Below are 23,030 nucleotides of genomic sequence, written 5' to 3' on the forward strand. Positions count from 1 at the left end.
TACAACATGGCCGTCTTGACCTCTGTACATAGCTAATATGTAACTTGCATGCAGGCCACTTGTTGAGGTCGTTAACTGAGACCTTGTCCTTCATTGACCTGTGTGTAGAAGGATTACTCGTGCAATGAAACTATTCCACGAGCATATGTTGAAACAATGTATTCAAATACTGAAAGTAAAACATCTGTTTAACTACATTGTATTAATGTTTGAGAAGGCCTGCATGGAAAATCTTAGAATACACCGTTATTGCATAGGCTTGTTGATACATGTATTAAAGGCAAACCAGTTATATGCGGTTGTTCGAGACTTGGCACGAACCCTAGATCGGTGATGTACTAAGTGGAATATTAACCCGAAGTGGGGCTGGACATTGTGCCCACCAAGTGTATAAAAGGCGAATGCATTCTAATGTACAACGACTCTCACTGAACACACTGAACCACGCTGGAGTTCGTTGTGTTGTACTGAGGGCCGATAGCTATCTGACTTTGCTCTGTTTTTGTAACTGGATTCAGTATAAAATAAAGTACTTTGTATGCTCCTTTGTAATCCGTGTTCGGTGTATTTCCTTTTGGGGTACTCAGCCTCGATATTTTGATTTTGTTTTCACAAGACTGGTTTCCCTTGCCTTAGGTCTGGATTTTTATAATGACTTTTGAACACATTTCTGTGGGGCTTACATTTTGATGGAAAGAATATGTTTGTTTGTTTGTGCATACTGGAATTTGCCAGAATGGGTCTAGCAGGTTGTTCTGTGGCCTCTACTGCACTTAGAGATCCAGTCCTGCTCTTCTGGATTGTCCCTTAGCTTGTGGAACACTGGAATATCATCACTGGACAACATGAAGTCATTGGTGCATGTTAACTACCTAACAAAGATTTGGAGAAGTGTTTTGGAAGACCTGTATGAAAAGGAAAAAAATGACCTGCCTGATTGATGTGGAAGAGATTTTGAGCCTGACTTTAGGCTCGGGTCTAGCGAGAAGTAACTGACCCATGGGTCTGCAGACCACAGCACACTGCGTTGCACACTGATTCAGTGACATGCAAACAATATTGGGTGCCTACTTTTCAAAAGATTAAATGATATTTTGCTGTAGAGAAAAATCGTACTGTGACAGACCTAGCCTCTGAAATATTTAATAAGTACTTATTAATGCTCAATATTGTAACACACTTTCTTTTCTGTAAAATGCATAGTTTGGTTGCATAATTTTCATTTTTAGGGACATCCCCAACAAATTTCCCTTTGGACGCTTGGATTGCTTACTTGACGCTGTGTGCAATATGGAGTGGGTATTTATACCCCATCCGTTTAAAGGTTTACCAGCCACACCTGAATCTAAATATGTTGTGCTATGATTAATTAATAGCATTACATCCTCACTTTTTAATTGTTTTGAACTTGTCCTAGGTGGGATGAAATGCACAGACATAAGTTCAGAGCTTAAACCCCACATGTCCATGAAGACCCAAACAACATGGTACCAGCTCACACTCAGCCACAAAGACACGCCTTTCATCTCTGCCCAGCGTTTTCAGAACAGTTGTCCAAAGAAGGACCTCGAGACCCTCCTCTTTAAGGAATGGCTACTCCCTGAGGTCCACATACCCTACACTCCCCACTCTACCTGGGTTGCTTGTAGATCCCTTGCTGCCAAGTTTCTGGCACTTCCCCTGTGTTTAGCTCTCTGTTCCCTTGTTGCCCTGCTTCCCCCACTGTGATTTTGAAGAGCTCTGTTGCTTCCCAGAGCTAGGTCCACACTTAATAAATACTGTAATAATAATAAACCATGGTCATCTCTCATCTGAAAGCCGCACAGCACAATGCAGCATGCCTCTTCGCAGCACTAAGAAAATACACCATCACCCTCCTTCTCCAGGTACTGACCTTGCTACCCTTTCAAGAAAGCATCATGTCCGAGACAACCTGAATCGCCTACAAAGCAGTCACAACCAAAACACCACTTTACATGGCCAAGAAACACACCATCTCCTGTGGGTAATGTACCACCAGAAGACATGCATCGCCAGATTGGGAATAAAGAACTGAAAGACGAAAGAAAATAGGATACAGGGCTTTTAGCAGGCTAAGAACCCAGTCTCCCGAACAAGTTACCAATGCAGGTATGGCTGCCCCCCCCCTTCTATCCTATACTTCAGCTCATTTGGAAAGGGAAAACTATTGATCATTGATAGACTTTCAAGATCTGTCAAATATTCTAAAGCCTCTCCTCAACAAATGGTTCATTTCATTCCAGCTATGTTGGATACCTATTCCCAAAAGACTGAAGATGTAGGATTGAATCTTAGGCACTATCCTAGAGCGGGTGGTCTGCAGTGTGGGACCCTGATGCTCAGTGAGCCGAGCGTTTGAAAAGGAGACAGATGAACGCAGACATAATCACAGCCACTAACACATTTCGTCGTTAAGTAGTTAAATAACTGTGGCCTCACAGGTCTTGATTTAATAAAGCGCACGTGTTTTATTTTGCATTGACTTGAGTCCATATAACGTGTTTCCACTTTGGTCATAAACTCATTTGTTCTTTCTTTAATGCCAACACGTTTCACACTTCTTGTAATTTCTCAAGGATACATTGTTATCTCTGTAAATGGTATCCAAAGTGCTGCCTACTGTGGTGCCCAAGTGTCAATGAACTGTCTGCCTCAGTGTCATGCCAGTGGTTCTTTAAGTATGTGTTTGGGGGTGGCAGTACATAACTGCCACCATGAATTAATAGATGCTTGCTTTCATAGGTTAAAATCAATTTCACTTCTTTATTTTTTACATTGTGCTGATTTTATTACTGCATAGAATTGGAAGTTTTCCCACCATATATTCTACACAATAAATGATATGATCCCAGTACTACATGATGTGCCAATCCGATTACAAGGAGTCCATTTTAAAAAAACAATTTGCTCTTCAGATTGTGCTGTCCCTTCTACCATATACATGTAACGCAATAACCTCTTTTCCATTCTTCCATCCCTCTTTCCCACAATTCATATGATGGTTGGAAGGACAGGAAGTTGGTGAGAAAGTGAAAGTGGATATAGGTCACATGACCTAAACCCCACCCACTTTTCAATCACTGCTAATCTGTTGGTGTTTTCTTGTTTTGCCACCCTTTTCCCCCTACAATAGCAGACCTCCAGCCTCTTTTCCTTTGCAGTTGGTGACCCACCTGCTTAGCCTTGCCTCTTCTTTTCTGTTCTCAACTCTTAGATTAAGGGCGTCTCTCACACAGGTGTCTGAAGTGAAGGGCAGACAAAGAAAAGGGCAATTCCTGCTTGGACTCAGGACCAGAAACCCTGCCCCTCTTAACATTAACATCAGGAAAGCTCCCTTGAATATGTGTTTCACCCCTCTCTCCCAACAGCCCATCCCTGCCATCAGCCCTCATTGCCAACCATGCAGTTCACTTGCAACATTATGGACACCACATTGCTGTAACCTCACCCATGTCACCTTACGCGCCATCACCAATCCAGCATCCACCACTACACAAAACATGTTGCTCGCCAATGTCTGCTCAGCAATCCACTGTGCAGCTGACATCACTGACCTTATCACCACACATGACTTGGATGACATCTTCATCACTGAGACCTGAAGGACATCCACTTCGACCCCCATCCTAGATGTCCACACCCTCAATGGCTACAGAATTCTACAACAGAACCATTCAAACAAGATCAGCGGAGGCCTTTCCATCATTCACAAGGTATCATGGTCATGCACCCAAGTGGACATCGCCACCATTGGCTCTTTTGAAAACCTATCCTGACACTTCCCACTATCCAAACATAGACATAGTCACTTTTCAATTAATCTACACACCACCCAAGCCCAACACCTGCTTCATCGAAGACTTCACGTACTTGGTGACCATCATGTCTCTCACGCATGCCACCAGCATTTTCCTCAGCGACTTCAACAGCCCTGGCAACCCAGCAACCAAATCAATGAAGGAAGATCTCAACTGCCTACTTGACACACTGACCCTTACACAACACACGAAAGACCCAACTCACAGGAACGGTAATATCCTTTACCTCATCATCACCACCCTACCCACCCTGCATCGCAGCTCACCTATTCCACTCGACTGGTCGGACCATCTGGCAATCTCCTTTGAGATTAGTCACACCACACCTCTCAAGCAAACCCATTGGAAACCAAGCAAACAAGCCTTCAGATCCTTCAGGAACTTCCCAGTGGAGACTCTCATGGAAGACCTCACCAAACTCCTCCCTGGCGGATCTACCTCTGACAAACCAGGACTGCACCTCGCATTCCAACACCACTTTCACAAAATACATCAACCGGCATGACCCAGTGAAACAGCGCACCCTCAAGCCTAAACATTCCGTGCCCTTGGTATAATCAAGAACTGAACCTTAACAAATGAAGCATCAGAAAACAAGAAAACAATTGGTGAAAATTCTGCAGCACCTCCACCCTCGCCCACCCCACCCATAGTGCACTCCATCAAACATCCATTGCCGTCAACAAGATCAACATGATCCACCAACACATAGACACCAACACCACAACTAACAGCACACTACAAACACCATCTCAGAAAACCATCACTACCTGGACAACTTTCAAGACCCTAACTATGGAAGACCTCACTGCTGCCTAAGCATCTCTCAAGGCCACATTGTATGCAGATGACATCCTCCCTGACTCCATACTCAATACCCTTCTGACTGAAGCACTCATCCCTTACCTGACAATCATCAACAGCTCCCCAACTCAAGGCACCTTCCCCTCGACCCACAAGGCAGGAAATGAGAAACTAGCAGTGGGCCCTGACGATCTTAGCAAATACCGCTTCATCACCCATTGTTCCTTCCTAGGTAAGATCCTTCAGAAAGCAGTAGCACAAAACTCCTCCAATTCCTCCTTCAGTCCTACCAATTTGACTTCAGATTCAGATGCAGCACAATAACAGCTGCCCTGAAAATCCTCGATGATGGCCATCCTTGCCTCCTAGTTCTCCTTCACTTCTCAGAAGCATTTGACACAGTAGACCAACAGATATTCACCAAAACTCTACACCGTCACATAGGGATCAGCAAGATCATACTCAGCTGGTTCAATTCCTAACTTGCTAATCCCCAACAGTTTGTATAAATGTATTCGTCCAGATCACCAATTCTACCCAACATCTATGCAGTCCTGCAAGGATCTACTCTGCCCCTTGTGATCTACAATCTTTACATGGAGCCACCTGGAACCTTCCTGCTCCACACAACATCCACCAATAGACAGATGACACGCAGATCTACCTCAAGATATCCTCCATCGAAGACATACATAGTCTCAAGGCCTATCTCACATTGATCCAGTCCTGCATGTCCAGAGCTTACAAGAAGCTCAACCCCTCCAAGACTGAATTTCTACTGTTGACCAGCAACAGAGAACACCTGGACATACAGACCTAGCTCTCTGCTATGAACCTCGAGGGCTTCATACGCCAGCTTGCCAACTATTACAAGTCCCTTGGGTTTAACATCGACAGACAACTCACATTCATACAGCACATAGCAATGACGACCCAAACAGCTTGATACCAACTTTCTCTCCTGTTGAAAATCAAGCCCTTCATCCCAGACAACAGCTTCAGATCTGTTGTCCAAGCCTTGGTCCACTCCCACCGATATAGTGCCAATTTCCTTTTCAAAGTCCTTCCGGCAACTAACCTGGAATACATGAGATGTGTCCTGCATGCTGCAGCAAGACTCATTAAAGGACTCCACAAATTTGACCACATCACCTGACCCGCATCAAACTGCGCTGGCTCCTGCTGCAAGCCCATATCATCTTCAAATTCTGATGCATCATCTACAAGGCTGCCACCCTGAAGTCCCCAAGCTACCTCACTAAGAACATCAGTATCCTCGGAGGCCTTCAATCTACCAGAAGTAAGGACATGTGCATACCTGAACTCTGATGGTGCAGGAAGAAAAGAACCAGAAGACAGGCCTTCTCTGTCCATGCTCTGAAGAGTCTAGAAGCTCCTCCCCATCAAAATCAGACTAGCCCCATCGTTTCTATCGTTTCTATAGTTTAGGAAAGTTCTCAAGACCTTCCTCTTGAAAGAATGGCTCCCTCCTAACACCTAGGGCCACACACCCTGCACTCCCCACCTTACCTGAGATGTGGTTATCTGCTCCCCACTGTCTTCTCCCCTGGTTGCTGTAGATCCCTTGCTGCCAATTGGACATCTTCGCCCTCCTCTGTTAACTCCCAGCTGCCTTCTCCTCTACTTCTCTCACTGTGTGCTTCCCCCAATGATTTTAAAGCACTCCGTTGCTTGCCTGCACGCTCAGTAAATACCCTAATAATTCATAATAATAATAATAAGGACCGACATAAGTATTACCTGACCTCCAACCATTCCCACAAAGGGATGAAACGCAACTCGCCTGTATCCCAAGAAAAGCATTCAAAAGCATTCAAATAAAGAAAAGGTGATCTTTGCTGTTAACGGTGAAGATCCAGGTTGAGTAAGGAGGACAGTTATGTAAGATGGAGTTTTCTTCCGAACACTGGGAAGCTCCTTTTTATTGATCTTAAAATAGGCAAAGCAAGTTCATGGTAAATTGCAGATGTATTTCAACAAGTATCTCCTGTGGATGCTATGCTTTAAAAGTGGATGGGAAAGGTATTCAAGGTGTAGGCAGTATTAAAATATCATCTCGGCAGACAGCAAGAAAGGCATAATAAAAAGAGAACAGGGTGCCAATCCCAGAAAGAAAAAGAGTTTATTGGAAAGCAATTATGTTTACAGTATGTTTCGTGCCCGAGTGTACTTCTTTGGGGCCAATGCAACAAAACACACCAGTAACTTTAAAAATCTAATTTAAGGGTATTCATATGAACATAGAAGAAGAGCTCTTCATTTCTCAAAATGCATTGAGAACTAGAAATAGATGGCTACTGTGCACTTTGTGCAGCACAGAATGCTCTGAAAGGAAGAAAGTCAATGAAAAAAGATTGGCAAAGCCATAAGGATTGATGAAAAGTGGTGGTCCGAAGGCAGTGATGTGGAAATCAGAAGAGTGTTTAAAACAATAGTGACGTGAGTTGATACGTGGAATCTGACAGCTATAGAAATAAACCGGCTGAAGTACAGGTTTCAGACTAGTGCTTATAAGAAGTCAACAAGTAAGATTGAAAAACAAACAGTGTAGAAAACGGACAGCTGTTGTTCAAGCATCACATGGAAACATGTGACAGGGTGGTTCTGATCAGGTGTTATGGAGCTGTGGCAAGCATGTTGGTGTAACAGAGTCAAGACACATCAAACAGGTACATGCTAAACCGAGAAAATATTTTTTTATGTTTAAGCTATTATGTATTTGCGAGCTTTCAATGCATAACCCAACTCTTTCTTGGTGTTTTGGGAAAATTCCAGCTGTGGTTTCTTCCGTGTCTCATTAGAACAGACGTGTCTTCCATTTTTTCCCTGACTGCCATCACTTTCGGGGAAATTCTCAAGTATTCTGGTGGGTCATTCTGGAGATGAGGAGCAGTGGCAGTGGACCGGCTGTTCTCTTGGGTCTTGCGATCTGTTATTGTGATTTGCAAGTGTTAGGCTTGTTCGTAGCTGGGGCTCTGTTGGCACAGTATCGTAAGATCTTTCTCAATGGTAATATGGTTCTGAGCCTTCCGGGCATTTCTGACCAAGGCATGGGACCTTGAAGGAGATCCCTGCCTGCACTGGACGCTGATGCATGATTTTAGCATTGGCTGATGACTGGGTGACTGTTTCTTAAAGCCAATGATGAGCCCACATGATGAGTTCGGGACTTGTTATAACCTTTTGCGTTTCTAGGCATGGTGCCTTGAGTTTACAAGCGCTCCAACTACCATTGGGTGGGTTTTTATCAGTATCGAAGGTAGGTCTTTTTAGAAGCGGTCATTTAGAAGAATTTAGTGTTGACCACAGCACCAACCAGTGAATTCATGCTGATGTCGGCATGCCAGGTGAAGCCTAGATTGCATACCTTGACTTTTAAAGACTCTCTTTCTCCAAAGGAGGCAGCAGGGGCATGGTGAGGGCATGCCTTTGAGTAGGGGAGGTAGGACAGGGACTATGAATTAAGTGTCAGCACCCTTGAGCTTGATGCTCTCTAACCCCATTAAATTCTCTATGGCTTTGAGTCAGTTTGGCACGATCACATATTAGTCTTCTCTGCCCATGTGCCTTAAGAATCTGTGCGCATCTCCACTGAATGCGTGAGAGCGGAGTTCATGTTTGTGTAGCAGATCTATGAGTGGCTTGATATACATAAAGACTTTAGGGAGAGATGCGAGGACACTGATGCACCCTGCACACTCCAGGATTGCATTTGTGTAACAGGTTTTGGCCAATAGTTTAAGTGGTAAAATAACAAGCAAATACACACCATCCTACTATTCGTATATGAAAAACAGAATACCCCCAAAATGTGCCCAGGTCAACATTGTCCTTGCGTAGAGTTTAAACAGCTGAAAGCACGCTGATCCACAATTCTTCAGAATGTAGCTCTCCGTTTAGTTATCATAGTCTCTAATGCATATCAAATGCAAGTCGCCTCAGGACTGGTGTTTTCACAAAGAAATTAGAGGCCAAGGTTTGACCTTGCAAAAAATAAGTGGACTCAGTTTAGGAAGAAAAATCTACATATAGAAAATCCATGCCCACCATACAGAATGGATTCCATATATATATATATATATATATATATATATATATATATATATATATATATATAGGAATGTTTTGCCACCAGGATCCTGGAGCTGTGAAGTGGCCGACTTGCTCTGCTGCAACCTCCGTTGCTTCAATCACCACGATGTTGCTAGCAGCAGTCTGATGGTTCTCTTTCTGAAATGTTCTCAGTTCTCACTGTGGGGACTTGGGGTAAAGGACTAGACAGTGCGAGACAGCAGCAGCATCATCGCCCTCGTTCCCGCCGTGGAATCTGAATTCTTCTGCCATTCCTCCCACATTAGGTAGAGCAGGTCCTGGCTGAATAAGACCGAACTTTAACAGAGGTTCCAGTGACATTCATTCTTTGTATAAAAAAACTCTGCTATTTACTTCTCCACAGTGGCATGGCCAGACTCTTTTCACTGGGGTGGTCCAAGTGGGGCACTGACTTATGCAGGGGTGGCATGAAGTACGAGTGCACGCACCCATCATGATCATAGTTTAGGATAAGGGGGTGGCACCTCGCATGGCCAATCAGATTCCAGGGGTAGCAGATGCCACCCCAGGCCACTCCCACTCCATTTTTGTTTATTTTCTTATTTTCATCCACATACCTGGAAATGCACTCACCTTGAGCCATGCGTAACCTTCAAATCCGTTTCCCCCATGCAATGGTGACACTGGCGCAAGGTGACAGTCTGGAGCTTTGCTTAAGGAAATATAATATAGTCTTTGCTGACCCCAGTTTTGTACGCTTAGAATGGTGCACCACGTCTCCCATGCTCTCTGCTTCAGCGTTTTTTTTGGTGTATAGGATTTTATTTGGTGCCCTTTATTCCTACTAATGGGTGTAAGAGATATGCCTTTGAATTTGTGTTTTATATTTGAGAGGGAATTACAGAGAGGGAGTTCATTAACAGAGTCAAGACCTAATAACACAACAGTGAAAGGGCGAGGATGGCTTAAAGGGTCAGCCCATGTGACCAAATGGCTTCCAAAACCAGCCAGCATGCTGCTCTCACTGTGTTCAGCGGATACAATGTACACAGTGGCTCTGCCGTAGAAACAGCACTTGAGGTTGTTTTCTGCTATTCTGCAGCTCTCACGCCAACTACCCAAGCATGCCGCAGTCATTAAAGCGCAATTTGTTTGAAGTAGACTACAAAGGCCATTTACATCATGCTTTTTAGTTCAGCACAAGCAATAAACAGCAATAATAAACAATGGCGGCCGTTCTTGCATTCTGTTAGATATCTGTACTTACTCAGTGGAATTCGAGCGTGGCCTAAATCGTTTGCCTCTCATTTTCTTCCTGTTTCCTCCAATGTTTCCTGAAAGAAAGGCATCGTGTTATCAAAAACGTGAGGTTTACAGGGTAGCTGTTCTTCCACTTGTGTTGCCATGCCTGTAATGGTATTGCTAGGGGTGCATGTGTACTCGGTGACAGTTTCTTGCAAACATAAGGGAGAGACGTGTTTTTGCAGTTGCGAAATGCACAACATACATTAGATCATTCAAACATTGGCCCGTCTGTGTTCGCTGGTGTAGAACCTGATTCATGGAATTATTTGCGTGAAAAAACGCAGATTTGCGCGCCTTTCTGCCCGAAAATCCCTGTTTGAAGTATGGGGATTTTCAGACAGAAAGGCGCGCAAAACTGTGTTTTTTACGCAAATAATTCCATGAATCAGGCAGATAATGTTTATGCATGCAAGAAAACAATTCGTCCTCTGCAGGTATCCATTTCCAGTTACAGATACAGCCATTGGGCCCCATATTAAGGTCGGAAGTGGTAACAGAATTACTGCCAGTTTTACCGCACCACAGATTTTCGGTGAAGTGGTAACAGGTGGTTTTGCCACCAAAGAAATGTTTGAATACGAGTTCAACACATTTTTTGAACGATTTTTTCGGTGAATAACTAATGTGGGATTGTTATGGGGGATTCCCCTGCATAGATTGGCGGCAAAGTCAGACACACAAATTCAATTAAATTGATTTTGAAAAAGAAGATTTGACCAGATCTCACAGAACCGGTGAAGCATGTAGCAGGGAGCGAATCCTCCACTTTACTTTAAAATTAGCTGAAATACTGCTCACGATACATCTCCCAAAATCCCCCTGGATTATAAAAATGGGGATCAACACCGCCCTACCACCACTCATAATCGTGTGGTGAATCTGCCAGACCAAGTGACCCGAACAGCAAACGAGTGTGGCTGCAATTCCAAGAAAGAATTGTTAAATTACTGGCAAACTCACAATGAGGTGCATTGTCTGAATACAGCCTCAACAGAAAGACCCCGGGTGTTTGAATACACCATGGAACGTTACTGCAACGTTACTGGGACAGGCTTTCCGACCCAGTGAATAGTAAAACCCAGTCATGATATGCGCTGTGACTATGCATGTGACTATGCATGGGACATATGCATATTTAAGGCATTTCTTTAGTGATCCATTGGGTATCCAGTGATAACGTTGCTGTGAAAAAGGTTGCCAGGTGTCGATATTTCCCTAAAATGCACCCTCCAGAACAAACACTTTCCCTAAATATGCTAGGATTGGAGGTAAACATATATAATTATACCCCTCCTATAATATTTGGAGAAGGAATTTTAGTGCTCATTTATTTAATTTATTTATTTATTCAAATTTGTAGAGCGCACGTCAGCCCGGGGGCATCGTGGCGCTTGTTACAGGCATATCTTAGTTGCAATAATACAATAATAACAAGGAATACATTATTTACAAAGGCAATATGATATTTGTACAAATAGCAATGCAGACTATTTACATGGCATGGCGGGGGTCACAGATTATTGAGCAAGGAAGGAGGTCTTCAGTTTCCTACGAAAAATCGGGAGCGAGTGTTTCAGCTCTAATGTCTGCAGGAAGAGCGTTCCAGGTCTTGGCTGCAATGTAGGGGAAGCTTAGGCCACCGGCTTTGGCTTTTTTGATGCGTGGGATGCAGAGTAAATTGGTGTATTGCGTCCTGGTGGGTCGGGCGGAGGAGGGTTTGGAGATGGTCTCTGATAGCTCAGGAAAATAAAGCTGCCTACCTGGTGACTTTTTTGACAACTCCATTATCGCATGGAAGGATCCATTGCACATCGGGCTGATCATTCAGGAAATACATGGCAGATGGACGCACTCAGCCCCACACATTTTGAAATAGCTGACAGTTATAAAAATATGTTTCTATATATCATTTTATGCTGGATACCTACTGCTCCTAAGCACGAAAAATAACAAATATTACTAACAAATTTAATGGGACTAAATAAATATATAGAGCTCATGAATATGACAAGATGAGTTGGCATTGCCTGAATTTTAACCTATGAGGAGGAGGCTGCAAACCGATCTTCTTATGAACCTGCTGAGAATTCCAACAACAGGATATTGCAACACCATTTTTTTTTTAAATGCAGTTTGTTTGTGTGTGTGTGTGTGTGTGTGTGCGTGCACACGGGCGTGTGTGAGCCCCTAGTGGAACTCAAATGCATAAACATGTCTTGGGTTGCTTGTGGTCTTGTGAACCAATATAGACTCTGCAGAAGGGATGTGACCAAGCAGAATGAGATTATACCAAGCCTTATCTGCCTATGGTCTTTCACCTTTCTGTAATGGCTTGGCAGGCCACACAGTGATGTTCTGGGGATGTCCAGAGCTATGTCAGGGGTTAAAATTAATTCTAAAACGTCCAACCATTCCCTTTTTTGTTGGTTTAACTAATAACTTGTACACTTGCCTTTCCAGTCATACCCAGTGCCCGGCTCCATGGAGTTTTCAATTGCCGATAATATAATCATTCATTCATTTATAAATTTGTCTCAAAATGTTGACTAATTCAAAGTTAGGACTTTACCCCAAATGTGCTCTAAAAATCCCAAAATAGGTGCAGCCCACATGAAAAGAGCTAAAGGGAGGACGACGTTGTATTGATTCCCTTTAAACAGGGCTGAAAATGAGAGTCATAGCTGCCAATGAAACGTGTTGTTTCCCTTCAGCTGAATCCCAGTGACTGGCAACATGTTACATCAGACAAGTGTAAACACTGAAATAGTGCAGTGAATTTTCTGCCACTCTAGGTGGCAGGCCAGCCTCAGACTTTGCTGGAAGCACGGTGTTACCGTTGTCATGGGAGACACATTGGACTGGTGAAGAACATAAAAGAACCGACTGAGACAGAGAAGAGGAGGTGTGTAGGAAACAGTGTAGGAGTTTGTGTGCTCTCTTCCCCCTGCCTGTTAAGCAAAGGCATCTGATGTATCCAGAATGCAGGTAGAAAAGTGACAATGCCCAATCCTAGGCTTTTAGGAAATCCCCTCTGGTACTCCTTTCTGTAGTCAGAGAGTGAACACCCATTCACCACTGGCCAGACATCAGAGCGCATGTTTCCACCAAGCCAGGCAGAAGTCTTCCAAGACACAGACTGTTTTCTATAGGAATCTTAGACCCCATGGTGGGGTTCTTCCTCCCTGTCATTGATGAAGTTTAAATTGTGAACAAAGTCACCCAAAAGGCACATATAAGTAGGACCGAGTGGACTACACTCGACCATCACGTATTTCGCTATTCTGGTGTATTAATCATCTTGCAAATACAACAGTATCTCTTGCTTAATGGCACATTAAGTGCAGGACTAGTTATAGATAGCACAGTGAGACGATGTATGGCATTAAGAGTACAAATCTAGGTACACACAGGGAAGGGCATAATAAAAGATAGGGCTGTGCCTTTTTATAATTATAAAGCATACCAGATAGATGGGTATATTGGTTCAATTTAACTAAATGATTACAATTCTGACACCAATCCCATTTTTCAGTTTCCATTACAAATGCTTTTTTCAGATCGTAAAAGTCTGCATCCCAATCTAGGCGCCAGTCAAGCATCAAACATAATTTTGTAATTGACTCAGTGTAGTCCTCCCGCCGATTTGATCTCATTTCATATCCTAAAAAGCATAGCAAAGGGCATCTCAGGGCAGTCATGGCCTTAATATAACGTAGTCCTCGCTTCAACATTACATTAGCCCCAAGGAGATAAGACGAAATTCTATTCTTAATATCTTTATTGGGACACAGAGACAAATTCAAATTTCGCTTCTAAAAATTAACCTCAATAGCCTGCATCTGTAAGATCGCGAAAAGTCAAACATTCCAGGCCATAGAGGATTGCAGGACAAAAACATAACCGAATGGTGCCCTCCAGGCTAAATCCCCCTACCTGTTGCGTAAATTTGGCTATCAACAAAATGAATTGAGCCACCTTTCTTTTACGTGAAGCAATACAATCGGCATAGCCCTGTCTAACATCAACTTCAACAGCAAGATATTTGTAGCTGCTGGTGTATTCAATAGATCCCTCAGGAAGTATAAGTTTGGGCCTTGAGATCTTTCTGCTTGATAAAAGCATGATCTGCGTTTTAACCCTGTTAAGGACCAGGACATTTCCCCGGCATACTGCCACGATTCTCTCGCTGTCCTCGTAATGCCAGAGGAGGTGTGGTTGAAGATCGCCACATCGTCAGCGTATGACAAAGACACAGCTAATGATGAATCAACCATAGGAGGGCGATTTGAGACATAACCCAAACGGGTGGGTAGATCGGCCAAATACAGATTGAAAGGTTTGGGGCCAAGATGTACCCCTGCTTCAAACCCCTAATAAAAGGGACAGGGTGTGTCAGAGCCCCCCACTGTCACGCCGAACCTGAACACTTGTATCCCTATGAAGCAGCTTCAGAAAGTGCAGAATGTACCCAGGGCAACCATATGCCTTTAGCTTTTGCCAGAGTTTATCTCTACAGACGGAGTTAAATGCTGCGCAAAAGTTGAAGAAGAAAAGGGCATAAAGCACAGGAGCCTTTTTAAACCTGGTCCTTTCCGTCAACATATCCCCAAGTCTCAGATTATGCATGGTAGCAGAACCTCCTCTAAAGCCAGTTTGGTATCTGCATAGGGGCTGGGCAGATTCTGACCACTTATATAGTTCATCTAATATAAGCACGGCAAAAGCATTTCCCGTGATGTCTAGCGAAGACAAGTGTCTACAGTTCCGTGACTCATTGCGCTCGCCCCTCTTAAATATGGGAATTAGGATTGCTCTTCTCCATTATTTAGGGATATTCCCCGTTTTCAATACCTTCCTAAACAAAATCTCTAGAATCCTTGCTCATCACTCCGGATCTCTTTTTAATTCAACACTGGCGAGGACGTTAGCCCCAGGTGCTTTTGATGCCTTCAATTTTCCAATTTTTGCCATTATGCTATCGCTATCTATCATCAGTTTAGGTTAATAAATTGAAACCTCAGGATGACTAGGGTTCAAGCATTTCTCTTGCTTAAAATTCTTCTCAATTTGCTTGCACCATTGGGCCTCATTAATTGGGTTAGTCACCAGCCTGTTCTTGTTCCCCTTGTTCCCCTTGGCCTCCACAAGAAGTTGCCATATAGCTCTGGTGTCACGAGCATACAGCACAGCAAGCATTTGTTGCATTTCTCTGTGAAGAGCGCCACCACTTGACCCAATTTCTAAATTTGTTTTTAATTTTCTTAATGATATTTGAAAGAGTAAAAGGGGTCATGGCGAATGTCTCTTTGCATACGTCTCTTATTGTTCCTGATTTGTCTGTCAAACACTGCGCCTGTCCTTGCCTCGTGCACTATGTACTTGCCCTTGTGTAAAGCAACATCCTTAAAGAAACGTAACACCCAGCTTTCAATCTCATCAATACTGAGGGATTTCAGCTGTTGGTTCACCTCTGCGCCAAAGTCTTCAGTGAGTGCGCTAGCTCTCTCGACATTCCAACTAGGCCAAGAAATGCGGTTCCCTGCATGACTGACATCCACAGCACCCACTCTTTCCAAGCCTTGGTTTACTGGACTGAAAATGATGTGTATAGTAAGTGCAGCATGGCCACTAAAGCTGTTTGGGCATATAAACCAACCTTCAACCAAAGGGATACGATTATGGCTAGCAAACACATAGTCCAAAGAAGCCATCTTGTTGCCCAACTCCCAGGTGTGCTGTCCAGGGCAGTCTCCAACAGTGCAGCCATTTAGCATTGCTAGGTCCCGACCTTTAAGGAAACTGGAGATAACCGTCGCTGCCTAGTTGCGACATTCTGTATCATGACACTTTTGCTCTTTACACTTCTGGTTTTCGTATATTCATTAAAATATGCACAATGAGCATGTATATCCCCCTCCCCGCAGCACAAAATCACAATTTTTGCCCTTAATGCAATCCAGATAACAATTCAGAAATAGAATCAAAGATAGCTTCCGTTGAGGCACCCCCAGGAGGATCACAGATGTTTATCACCAACAGTGTGTTGCACCTCACTGGGCCAACACAATCATTATTATTATTACTATTTTTATTATAATTATTATTTTTTTATTATGGTATTTATTGAGTGCAGACTTAGCTTTGAGAAGCAACGGAGCACTTTAAAGAGATATACATCAATACAGATACATAATGGAGCACTTTATAGAGGTATACAACAGAACAGATATACAGCGGGGGTGGGATACAGAGGAGCAGAGAGGAGGTGAGGGGCAGGGTGGTGAGGGTTGGGAGGCGTCTAGCGAGTCAGGTGGCGCAAGGGGTGATGTGATGGTGGTTTTGAGGTGGAGAGAGTCCTTTTATTTATTTATTTATTTTACATTTATAAAGCGCTCACACAGCCCGCAGGCATCGAGGCGCTGTTACAGGAATTGTTTGTTTTTCTTAGTTGCGTTTTTTTTTTTTTTTTTTTTGTCTTAGTTACGTATTTATAACGCGCTTAAACACCCAGAGGTTTCTAAGCGCGGACCCGGGGATCGAACCTGTTGTTGCTTCATGTCGTCTTGGTTCCAAGACGCGCACGCTGCCGCTGAGCTATCCTCCCGGGACTTGAAGAAGTCGGTCTTGAGTTCTTTTCAAAATGGTCAGAGCTTGGGAAGGAGTCTGTTGCTGATGGAGAGGAGTTTCCATTGGCTTGGGATGTAGGCAGAGAAGGCTTGTTTTCTGGTCCTTTCCGTTTTACAGCAGCGGTTTTCAAGCCTGCACGTATCCTGGCTTCTGGTGGTGCACTGTTCCCCAGAGATGCTGAGTTTCTCCGCAAGGTAGCTGGGTGACCTGAGGGCGGCTGTCCTATAGATGATGCAGCAAGACCTGAAGGTGATTTGTGCATGCAGTAGAAGCCAGTGAAGGTTGATGAGGGCTTATCTGTGTAGACCCTTAATGAGGATTACGATCGCGCGTAGGTTAGGACACTTCTCTGTGGCACAAGGGAGGAGGAGTGCATCCAGGTAGGATAGGACGAGTGCTTGAAAGGTGGATCTAAAGCTGTCCGGAGGGAGGAAGGGCTTGACTTTTCACAGGAGGGAGAGCTGATACCAAGCTATCTGAGTTTTCTTATCTATGTGTGTCCTGATGGAGAGTTGTTTGTTGATGTGGAACCCAAAGGACTTGGCGCAGGAGGTGAGCTCAGGTGTGAAGCCCACATAGTTCATGGTTGATAGCCTGGTCTGTATGTTTGGTGTTCGGTGTTGTTGGTGTGGAGCAGGAATTCGGTCTTGGTGGGATTGAGCTTCAAGTATGCACTGGACATCCAAAACTGGATCAGTCCGATTCCATCTATTTCTATAGCCTTACATTGGAATGTGTTTACCCTAAGAGCAGAAAGAGAATGCTTTATCCCAACCAATAGGCCCCCATAAGGCCTATAGTCACCGTTCCTTTGCAAGAATTTGAAAAACATGATAACCATCAATGTGCAATTTGGTAAGTAGCTAGCCCTCCTGCAACAGAAATATCTGATGTTGAAGCAGTAGCCCAAGAGAAACCTCTGATCCAAAAAGATGACTAAAGCCACAAGTATTTCAGGGCTGTACTGGGAAACATCATGGCTATTTAGAGGATAGGGCAGGGAGCGGGTCTATGAGCCACCTTAATACACATTGCACATCATCAAGAGATAAACCCATTAACATTAGTGTCAATTTGTAGATTACCTCCTTGTTTGAGATCGTTTTCAGAACAGTTTAAATCAGGTGTGTCAACATCCACATCCAGCTCAAGCCCATTTTTACCAACCTTTCATGATGATCACAGATCATATGACAATTTCAAAGTTATTACAGTGAATGCAGGATAAGTTAAGGTTCATGCACTCCAATGGCTCAACAAGTTCAAACCATCAGATTCCAGTACTCACATTGGGGGAATTTGTTGTAATAAATGAAGTAGATCAGAACGGGTAATTCTCTTTTCCCTATTTTTCTGGTTCAGCCATTTGATTGTTAAAAAATTAACCATCGTCCTTAGTACTGACACCTTTGTTAACTAATTTGTCCATTTTCATGAAGCACCCTGCAAAAAGGACTTCAACCATGCCATTTTTCATTTGTTCAGGAGTCCAGCAGTGGTCAATGCATACAACTCTATTTTCTTCAGGATCGCCCACAACTGTCACCAGATTGGACAAGTCATCTTCTTGACTAATACTAGATGCAGGTTTATTTCCATCAAGCAGCCAACTTGGCAAAGTCCCGGTGTTCTTAGTCATTCTTTTCTTCCTGCGATTTTCCCTCTTTCTTGCTTTTTTTAATGTGTTTCCAGTGATGGACAATGATGTTAATCCAGCAACTTTGTGAGAAATAATTAAATTTTGTATCACCGGATTGCAGCTAGCAGGCCATCTGTGAGCTAACCTTCTCTGTTTACATGTCAGGTAGATTTCAGAGGAGTTAGAAAGCACGGAGCCATTATTGTCAGGCCGAATCGAGATAGACAACTTGTCACTGGATTTGATGAACACCAAAGCCTTTGCACTTACAGAAGGTACATTATGAGTATTTGGCTTCTCATTTTTAGATGTTTCATTGTGACCATTATCAGTGTTACAAGATAACACATCTGCAGGAGTCACACTGACCTTATTGCTTTTGTGGATTTCACCATACAGCTTGAGAAATATCTTCATTGCAAACTGAGTAGTTACCATGAAAGATTGACTCTCAGCAAAGGGCTCAACACCTGCATGTAGGCTGTCAGCCACATCCATTGTGTCAGACTGAGGAAAAAGGTTTGGTGAAGTAGGCAATTTATTGTCTTGAGTATTCAAAAACTCAGAAAGCACCACTTTCTGTACTTCTGCAGTATTAGTTATAACAGTTGTAGAGAAGGAGCCAACTACCCCCACCTCAACCATCTCGCCCATATTACCTATATGTTGGGAACCAGAGTGTGAAACACATGCAGTACCAGTGAAAATTCAGATACCAAGAAGAATCCTGGAAGGAAGGTTCCTATTGAGAAAGCCATACCTGCATACATGACAGTATGATGGCCATTTGAACGAAATTCCAGAAGAAACAGGACAAATGAATGAAAGAGCAGATTGATGACGTCACCCGAAGCAAGACTCACGTGCATAGAAGAGATGCAGGGACAAGAGAATGTAGATATTCTATAAAGCATCAAGAAACTATCAAAGATAAGTGACATCTTGGGATCAAGATGAAGAGGCTTATGCTACAGAAATTATGAAGATATCAAGTTATTTTACACGTGTACAGATGCAAGCAGACAAAGTATTCTTGAGGCTAGCTATGTAGTGAATAGATTGCGGCATGCGCCAATGTATACATATATAGGAGTAAGCAAGGAATGGATGTTTCCACTACGTGTTATAGCAGAGCTGGACCAGAAAAAGAAGGCCTTTCCAGTGTGTCACAGTTAAGAAAAGCAATTGAAATTACAGAAGTGAATCTCAGAAGGGTGAGGCTGGATGAACACCAAGAAGCCAAGGCCGCTCAGGACTGGGATGAGCAGACATTAGTTACAATTGTGTGAAAGAATGAAACTCCTGTTCAGAAAACATGGACAAAAACCAGGAAGACGTCAGAGGTTCATTAAATAGTAGTATTTTAAATGCACTAGAGCTCAAATTTGTGGTCTTCAGTCACGTGGAGGGTTGAAGCTGGGCAAACATGATGAATCACAAATACGCAGGGAAGCAGAGTCTGCCTCTACTCCCCTGTATTCTCCAGAACATGGAACATTTCCAAGGCCGAGTTCAAAGGCTTAATTGACGTGCAGACCACTGAGGTGATGATAGATGATATGCTAATTTGAAGGAAGCTATGGTTATGACCAGCTCACCAGCACCTGGAGGTCCAGCCTGTGTGCTGCTAATGTGGGTGGAAAAGTACTGACGGATGTAAGAGTGCCAACCAATTATAAGGGGCCATGTAATTAAGGGCCCTATAGTTTGTGTAACCAATGGGATGTTGTGTATTTAGTGACGTTCATTGTGACTTGTTCAGGGGAGGGCTTAGTTGCCCCACCTGACATTAAAGAGCCTATCACTTTCTTGGACTAGTATGGAACATATACTTAGACGTTCCTTTGGACCCAATCACAGTTACCACTAGGTTTTCATAGTTTGCAACGTAGGATGACGTTAGCAAATACGTAGGTTATCGTCAACTATGATGAGTTTTAATTATGAAAAGCATCGAAACCATGCTGTGAAACATCCGTTGATGTCCATTGTACCTGTTTTAGATGATTGACATTAAAACAGTCAACCTTTTGCCAACTTCCTGAGTCGTTTCGATTATTGATGGTTGAGTATCTTCTGCATCCCCATTCATCTCAAAGTAGTGCTACCTCATCTTAAAGGGCTGGGTCGGCTGTCCCGGTTCACAATGTTGAAGGGAGCAGGCATATCAGCTGCAGCTGTGATACTCTGTTGTAATGAATAACATAAATCTAACAAAGAATTATTGTCAATATCCAATGAGTTAGAGCGAGCATGTTGCTCGTGGGCAGCAATAAATAATGCTCCCTCAGCAGGATCAGCAAAGTCATTTGTCAATCACACCTCACTGCTTCGCACCACTGGAGCCGCTTGGAAAAAGGCAGTAATTTACCCTCTAGAATTAGTACCCTCAGATTTTTCCAAGGTGTCAACGATATGCTGGTCCTAGACCACATAAGCTTTATTTACAGTGGTTTAATGATGGTCTTATTATTTAGCAGACTCCTTCCCATTACACAGATTATAGAGATTTGACTTAGCACTTGGCATAGAAGGCATAGTGAGTGTTGGTGCTTGTGGCAGTACAAAATAAACAAAAAATAATAATAGCATAATTTTCTCACCCTGAACTACTAAGCCGCAGACTTCACAACTGCACACTTTCTTCCACATCCTCGGCATGCATCCTGACGTGCAGTTGTCTGAATTTAAAATCACTTCAGCAGGCTGCCAGTGTACTTGCTGGGTGAAGTATATGGCCAAGCAAAAGTAGTGGATTACTAAGGCTACACACCACTCACTGGCGTGAAAACAATCAATTCCACTTCTGAGTGCACTTAACTGCACACTTTCTGCCACTTCCTTTAACCGCGTGCTTACACGCTTTGGTCTAATTTCAAAAGCGTTTCAGCAGGCTCCCAGTGTGCTTGCTGAGCAAAGTATTTGGCCAGGCAAAAGTAGTGGATCACTAAGGATCCGCACCACTCACTATCGTGAGAACGTCTTAGTCTTCTTCTGAGTGTGCTCAACTGCACACTTTCTGCCACTTCCTCAACCTTACGTAACCTTCCAGGAATGATCACCAAAAATCTGCATTCTCTGTAAGGGTGTTTGTCTGATCTGTAACGAGCCTTGAAAAAACTCTTCATGAAGGAGGCTCTATTTCAAAGAGCAACAGGCCTGTGACTAGCACAACTGCAAGGAAAACTCTCTACAACGGTAGTGTAAAATCAAGTGGGGGTCCAATTCTGAGTGCTCTCTCTGATATTATTAACCCTTTAAGTGCCACCGACGAGCCGGCTCGTCAGTGGAAAGTGCTCCAGGTTGCCACCGACGACCCGGCTCGTCGGTTTTGGCACTCTGCTTTGCTCGATCCCTGCAAAGCTGTAATCCAACCCCCGGGCTATGTGAGGGGGAGGTCCCCCCTCACTGCCAGGGGGCTGGATTACCTTCAGTTTCACATCGGTGTGCGTAAAGCACGTCGGCGTGAAACTGAAAGTAAAATCACTGCAGCAGCCATTTTCGGCTGCTGCGGTGAGAGAGAAGGTAAGAGACCTTCTTGCTCCGCCTCGATCTCCGGCTGTATTTCAAGCCAGAGATCGAGGCAGATATCGTTGAAAAGGGGAGATACTCCCCTTTACAACGATACCCATTGTGTGGCATTGCTCTGCGGATCGGGCGCAGGGTGTGCGATCCGCGGGCATCAATGCCACCGGATCAATACAGATCCGTTTGTGATGCGGGGGGAGGGGGGCTGCTTACAAGGTAAGCGGCCCCCTTTCCCCCGTGGCCTCACAGCATGGGGCCACTAGACCACCAGGTATATGGCAAAAAGTGGTGTCCTTGGAAAGGGGAGATTCTCCCCTTTCCAAGGACACCATCTACATGAGGCATTGCTGGTCACGGATCAGCGCAGAGCGCTGATCCGTGACCAGCAACCCACATGGACCACCATGGATCCGTTTGCGAGTTGAGGGGGGAGGGGGGCTGCTTCGAGTAAGCAGCCCTCTCCCCACCCGGCCCCCAAAGCATGGGGGCACATGCATGTGAACCCTGGGGCAGATGGCTGGGTAACAGGTAATATTATCCCCATATATATGGTCGCCGTAAATAATATCGCCGGGAAAAGGTCGTGGCGATATTATTTGGGTGACCATATATATGGGGACAGGGACAAAAAAAAATAAAAAAAATAAACAAAAATAAAAAAAAAGAAAATTGGGGGTTGCGGGGGTGTCCCCCGCATGTTCCATGCAATAATGTCGCCACAAAAAACAGCCATTTTTCGGCGATATTTTTGTATGGCGAGATTTTTGTGGTGACATTATTACCTGGAACCGATGGCTGACCATCTGCCCCCAGGGAATTATATAAAAAAAAATATGAAAACTTTGAGGGAAGGGAGGAGGTGGGCCACTAGCCACCATGGATTTTTTACTGAATGAAAGGGGGGGGTGGCCCCCCAACCGAAGTAGAAAGGGGGGCACCCCTTGTAACCCTCCCTGGGGGCAGGTATCTGCTCCTAGGAAGGGGCATCTGACCCCAGCGAGGGATGCATGAGTTGGGGCCCCCCCTATCTGACACCATGGAGGGATGCATGAGGTGGGGCCCTCCATTTGGGGTGTGGGGGGAGAGGGCCACCCCCCGTTCCAGTAGAACATTTGCCAGCAATGTAGGGTGCCCCTCAGCCCCTCTAAAAAGCAGCCTACGATTTTGTATTATTTGTTTTGTTTACCCAACTTCGCTTGGCGCTGATGGCCACA

General features: G+C 44.0%; 1 protein-coding gene across 5 annotated transcripts in view; it reads right to left on the reverse strand.

Moving 5' to 3' along the window:
- The window catches only part of ADAM22 (ADAM metallopeptidase domain 22), a 1,877,697-nt gene that overhangs the window by 111,591 nt on the left and 1,743,076 nt on the right, over positions 1 to 23,030 (reverse strand). For all 5 annotated transcript variants that reach the window (XM_069648369.1, XM_069648368.1, XM_069648372.1 and 2 more), the window contains one exon: positions 9,985 to 10,051. In XM_069648369.1, the coding sequence (XP_069504470.1) occupies positions 9,985 to 10,051 (67 nt within the window). The remainder of the gene's footprint in view (positions 1 to 9,984; positions 10,052 to 23,030) is intronic.

Source organism: Ambystoma mexicanum, chromosome 2q (assembly GCF_040938575.1).
Source record: "Ambystoma mexicanum isolate Mex_15411 chromosome 2q, UKY_AmexF1_1, whole genome shotgun sequence".
NCBI lineage: Eukaryota > Metazoa > Chordata > Amphibia > Caudata > Ambystomatidae > Ambystoma > Ambystoma mexicanum.